This window comes from Montipora foliosa, chromosome 9 (genome assembly GCF_036669935.1).
Source record: "Montipora foliosa isolate CH-2021 chromosome 9, ASM3666993v2, whole genome shotgun sequence".
Lineage (NCBI taxonomy): Eukaryota > Metazoa > Cnidaria > Anthozoa > Scleractinia > Acroporidae > Montipora > Montipora foliosa.
The window spans coordinates 40198557-40204679 of NC_090877.1; the positions used below are offsets into that span (position 1 = coordinate 40198557).

At 40.8% G+C, this 6123-nt stretch overlaps 1 protein-coding gene across 1 annotated transcript in view; it reads left to right on the plus strand.

Annotated features, from left to right (window-relative positions):
• LOC137971259 (TNF receptor-associated factor 6-like) overlaps nt 1–5507 on the plus strand; it is a 23633-nt gene extending 18126 nt beyond the window's left edge. Inside the window, exons 5-8 of the mRNA XM_068818057.1 lie at nt 743–817; nt 1402–1479; nt 3071–3420; nt 4678–5507. Of these exons, the coding sequence (XP_068674158.1) occupies nt 743–817; nt 1402–1479; nt 3071–3420; nt 4678–5185 (1011 nt within the window). The 3' untranslated portion in view covers nt 5186–5507. The remainder of the gene's footprint in view (nt 1–742; nt 818–1401; nt 1480–3070; nt 3421–4677) is intronic.
• Nucleotides 5508–6123: the final 616 nt, after the last annotated feature.

Consider the following 6123-nt stretch of genomic DNA (forward strand, 5'->3'; position numbering starts at 1 on the left):
TGGCGTTCTCGTCCGCTTTGTAGATCTTGAAATCTTTCTGTCTTGCTTTGATGTGAAATCGTGTGTTAGATCATGTGTAGTTACTTTTGTAATTGGCCTGTTCGTATTTTTGCTTTTGACAAGGCAACCAGCAACAGTGCTGACACCTTCCATTGTTCAAACCATTGGTTACCAATATGAGAAAACACGGAAAACCATGCACTCTTACATTTTACAACTTAAAATCTTTGTGGCAACTTTGGTGGAAGTTGTCTAGTCTATGACAGTGATCGCGTGGAGTCGCTGAAATGCCCTATTTTGCTTTTATCACTCACATTTCTGTTGAGATATTTCAATAAAGCTTCCCGTATTAGAACTTAAGGCCTTGCCAAACGCTCGCAACATTTCAATGCAACATTTTGCAACATTGTTGCACGATGTTGCGACATGTGTTGAACAGCCTGGCCAAACGCACGCAACATTTTCAATTCAACGTGTCGACGTTTATGTGCCCCATGCCCTTGGCGCGCAACAAGTGGCCTAGCACGCATGCCCCCGTGCAACAATGTTGTGTGAACGTGTACAACATCATGCAACATCCAAAATGTTGCACAAAAAATTTGACCGTTTTCAAATTTAATCCAACATGTTGTGCCCAACAATGTTGCACGATGTTGCGTTCAAATGTTGCGAGCGTTTGGCCAGTCCTTTAGAATTGTTGTAGCAGGTCAAATTTGCGATTTATCAAATATTATTTGCGCAGAATCATTACCAAACTTGCCCTCAATACCCTTCGTTGTGCGAGTTCTGTGGGAAAGAAGACATCCCAAGAAACAAGGTAATTGACCTTTGCAATAAATAAGAAATTCTTTTGACAACATCGCAAAGTATTACACAGTATTATGGCTCGTTTGCAGTACAGTAATTAAACACCCGCATGTAAGAACCGAGAATTTAAGAACCTGTTAGGCTAAAAATTTCATTTTAAAGCCCCCTTTACATAAGAACCAGGTTAGTCTAAAAAATTAAACAGGTTCTTATTTTAGAACGTGACCTTGAAATTCCAGGCTTTTGCACCAAATTGCAATTTAAACTTCACAGATTTTGTTCAAAACTTTTTATTTCATGGTTATGAAATGTAAAGGTATCAACGTCCTTATCAGACAGAGGGCGTCAGTCATACCATATCATAGAGTAGATATCTTGTGGAAATAAGAACCTAGATAGTTTAAAACTACTGTAAATACCATTTTTGTAAGAACCTATGTAGCCAAACTTACAGAAATCTACGTTTTTATTTGCGGTTGTATACTGTATTTTACATGTAAGTGGCGCCTCAACACCATTTCCCAAAACAAGTGCAAAAACTTCGTTGAGATTCTTATGCGTCATGTTCCACCTTTGGTGATTTTTATTCTCCAGATGAAAGAACACATTGAGAAAGACTGTCCAAGAGCCGAAATAAAATGCCCTTTCAGCACTGTGGGGTGTTCGTTTGAGGTACAGAAAAGCAATGCTTAACTTCAGAATAGGAACGTGTTTTTCATGTGGGAAGAAGAGTAGCAGTGGTAACTAAACTGAATGTGAACATTGAAAAAAAATTTTCATGTCAATGGATTATGATTAAGATTTCGATCCTTAAGGTCTCGTCATAGGTTAGAGGTGTCAGTTTCCTAAAACGTTCCTATTTTGCCAGTATTTACGCTATGAGAATGAAATAAACATCGTTTTAATGGCCGTATGTATACTAGAGGACGTCTCAGACGTCTAAGACATCTTAGACGACAAGTATGAATACGGGAAATAAGGTGGACGCATTAAACGTCAGACGAAGACAAGTTGAGTGCGTCTAAACGACGCACTTGACAGACGTCTTAGTCGTCTCAGACGTCTAAGCCGTCTAGTATAAAGACAAGACGTACTAAACTGGGACGCACTTAGCAATGAAGCGCACATAGTCTCTTTGGTGATTAAATGCCAGGATCTTTCGACGAAAATCATGAATTTGATTTCTAGTCGTCGAAGTTAAGTGCGTCCCGTATTTATATTAGTCGCACTTATGGCCAGACGTTTAATGCGTCTGGACGTCTTAGACGTCCTCTAGTATAAATACGGTCAATGCTCCTCAAGTGGAGTTTTCAATCCTGTTAGGTTCTCAAAGCAAAAACAGGTAGTCCTATTCTAGAGGCTTAAGCTACAAGGGGTTTTAAATTTTTCTGAAATGTTCTCAAGCAATCGAATTTGAGGTAAATTTCAGCTTTGAGTTGTAGCTTTTTAAAAGGGCGACTCTTACAGAATATTCTAAGACCGAGGAAAAGCCAAGCTAATTTTTCATGGCCGGTCAACTCACGATTTTGTCGGGACACCGTAGAAATTTCGCTTTTTCGGGGATTTCACAAAATTGGATGGTCTTAAATCTTTTGCAGATCGATACTTAAATCAATGTTTTTCTCTCTAAAAAAAAACCATTTTCATAAATTTGACATTATCGAACTTGTGACGAGACTAATTATAATCATAACCGTCAAAAGTGTTGGAAATAATATTTTGCCAGGCAGAACATGTGTCCAAATTAACCTTTTTGACCAGACACAGTTACTCCAAATTTCATGTGAAATTAATTAGGGTAATAATATAAGTTCAACTCACATTTCCGGGACTCAGTCTTTGGAAACACTTGTCTCATTTAGTAGACTTTGCAGCTCCTGCAGTACATTATTTGGCGATTTCCAAAGCAAAGGCTGGGTCGTGTTGGTTTTCGCGCTTTTTCCAAATCTTCAACAGTTTGTTTTCCAGTTCTACTGATCATATCGATAAGAGAATGTTAGGAAAAAAAGAGTAATCCTGTACTTAGTCCAGACTGCTATTTTCCTTTGTCCCTATAACCTGTAACTTCTTCTGTTATCAGGGCTGGGTGCATTGTTTCTGTTGTATCATCTGTTGTTTTGTTCTCCAATCACAGACCGCATCTGGAAAGCTACAGGGTCTCTCTAACAAATCAGAGTAATAATTGTAGCAACAATTTTCGACGAACGAGGGGGGAATCAGTGTAGTCATTTGATGATCGACATGTATTTGACTCTCTACATAGGGCCCACGCCCAGCGGTAAATAAGCATGTCGCAGAGCAGCTTAACAGTCATTTGATTGACATGACGAAGGCATTTGCAGTATTAAAGAGTGTTCCATCCCGCGATCTGGAGATAATACCAAGGAATCAGATACGACGCACCAGGGGTGGGGCAGAGGTATTTCCACAGGAGCAGGCCAGCCATGACGTGTTTGTGAATGACTTGGCAACACTGTGTGAGCGGCAGCGTGAAGAACTAGATGAAATGAGACGTCTTGTTAATGCACTCACCAGCTCGGTTCAGCATTTGGAACGTCGCCTCGAAGACACTCGTATGAGGGTAGAAAGGCCTGTACAAGAGCTTACTGTGAGGTGAGTGGGGTGCAACACGGGTATATGGTGAGGATTTACTCCCAAAAAATCCAATGACCAAGCTGATGGCCGGACTAAGACAAACAAGAAATCACTACGGCTTGAGATCTTTCGAGCAAACGCTCAGAGGCCAACAGTACCAAAGAAAAATTGGGCAGACCTATCTTTGCTGTAATGTCAGTCCAACAGTCAAATGATTACATTTTTCTGTGGTGCCCAATCCAATGATAACAAATTTTAACATCCCACAGAGTTTGAGCAAGTGTTGTGAGACCAGGACCTAGGCTTAATCGTCCTCGTCCAAGAAGAGAAGTCTAACCTTTCTCAGATGGCATAGCAAAGGCAGCACTGTCTGCTCAGTTATTTCTGCAAACACGGCGAGCTCTGGGCCGTTCAGGGATTTTATCCTGCAACCACCAACCCGGTATTCCATTGCTTTATCAACTGAACAACCAATAAAATCGTGACGTCAGTGATAATAGAGGCACGATGCAAACTCCTGTGAAGATTTCCCAAGATGCTGGATGATAGGGCATCAAGAATCATCTGCTTGATTGAGGAGACGTTTGAATCGTCTGTGACTAACAAGTAACCACAGTTACTTTTTTTATGGCGTGCCAGCGAGCTGGTGGATTTCCGAAATCCCTGCAAATCCGATTCTTTCCGGGAGAGGGCGGAATTTCTCGATCTGGCCTGCGAACCCGGGCGGAATCGATGCATCGTGAATCATTGCAAGTGAATCATCGCTTGTTGCAGTGACTGTACTGAATGTTACATGATTTAAATCCTTGAGAAAGTATTCTCTATATTTTTGTAGTGTTTGTTGATTGGAATATTTGAAATAAATGTCTTCGATTTTTTTCGGCTCTAATTTACCCAGACCAATTTTGTCGGTTGTTTTTACGTCGTATTTCATCTCACCGCATTTGAGACGCAGTTTTTCTCATTGTATAGTACATTGATAACTTATGAATGAAAGCGAAAAAGTGTTTATTTGCAAGTGGCAGTATAACTGATACTAAATTTCCTTTTTAAGATTAACCTTTCGTTTGATTTTCTTTTCCCCGAAGTTCATGGACTGATGAACGTCTTGCAGAATGCTTACTTTGAATAAGTAGTTTCAAAACAATGGCGTGTACAAATTCTTGGCTTCACTTCAATTCGGAGAAAATGCTGTGCACCTTGGCTGCTCATGGACAGTTATGACGTCACTGTGGGTCTCAGCTGGTTATTAACAGTGTTCCTCTTATCTGTCAGGTTCAACCGCGTAGAAACGAAGGTGCTGGAGTATGAAGGCCGTGTATGCAATGGTTCCTACATCTGGAGGATAGAGAATTACCGGCAGTGTCGTCAAGATGCCATGAACGGAGTTATGACGGCCATACACAGCCCAGCTTTCCATACTAGCCTGTACGGGTACAAACTCTGCATGCGGATCAACTTAAATGGTGTGGACAGTGGAGTTGGAAAATTCATTGCTCTGTTTGTTCACATGATGCAGGGGGATTATGATAACATCCTAGAATGGCCCTTTACTGGAAGAATCGCTCTTTCCATCTTGGATCAGAGAGAGGGCGTCGAATTTCGTCAGCATATCAGCGAGACCCTGGTCGCCAAGCCAAATCTGTTGGCCTTTCAGAGACCAACAGCTCCGCGCAATTACAAAGGCTACGGCTATGTGGAATTTGCCCCAATTGAGCAGATCCGTGAGCCACAGTACGTGAAGAACAATACCATGTTAGTTCGCATTCAGATTTTTCAGTAAGAAGGTAATCACCGCGGCAATCGAGGGCTTCGAGGCTTCCTCGTCGTGGTCTCTAATCCAGCAACTGCGGTCACTAGTGCGGAGGTGGTCGCACTTGCAAGATTGGATGCCTACTTGTGAAAATTCTCTCGCATTTTTCAATTTACAGTGCCAACTTGTTGACAACCGTTTGTTCGCCAGAAGATTAAAGAGCAATTCATGTCTTAGCCGATCAGAGAAAAACGCTTTTGGTATTAGAAAAAATAAAAAGAGTTTTGATATTATGGAGGAGGGAACTCTTGGTTTTCACGTGGCGAAAATCAGAACAAGGGTAGCAAACCATTTGAAAAAAGAAGTAAAAAAATTGAGGCGTTTCAAAATAATTATACAATTCGTGTCAGAGAGCTTGCACATACTTAAATTATTTTACAAAGTGAACCACTGCTCAAAAATATTTCAACGTGTGTCTGTGAATTCCAGACTCAACGTAGCCGTGAGAAACGGATAGAAAAGAATTTTTATAGTAACTTAAATTAACTCAACGGGAAAACCAAGAGTGCAGATTGAGATTTGGGGCAGGGGCCATTTTTATACTAGAGACGTTAAAACAGTCAAGATACATTTAAAGTCTGGTTTAAAACCGGAAGGAAATAAGATCGACGTATTTTACGTGTGACGGCTGAAACGTCTCCTGTTAAATACGTCGTAGTATCAAAACGGGGCGTAGTACTGGAGAACCTTTCCCCCTATTCTTCGTTTGTGTGCACTTTTTTCTTCCTTGCTCGCTTTGTGGACACTGAACATTACTAGTTCTTTTTTCATTTCACTGACAAAAAAAACTGCTTTCTCGACTGATTTTTCTGAGCGTAAAAAAAAATATGTATATTTCTTGTTGTTTTTCGTAGCCCGCCGAGAAAGGAGACTTCAAAATGTGCAATTCCGCCTGAGTAATTTGTTCC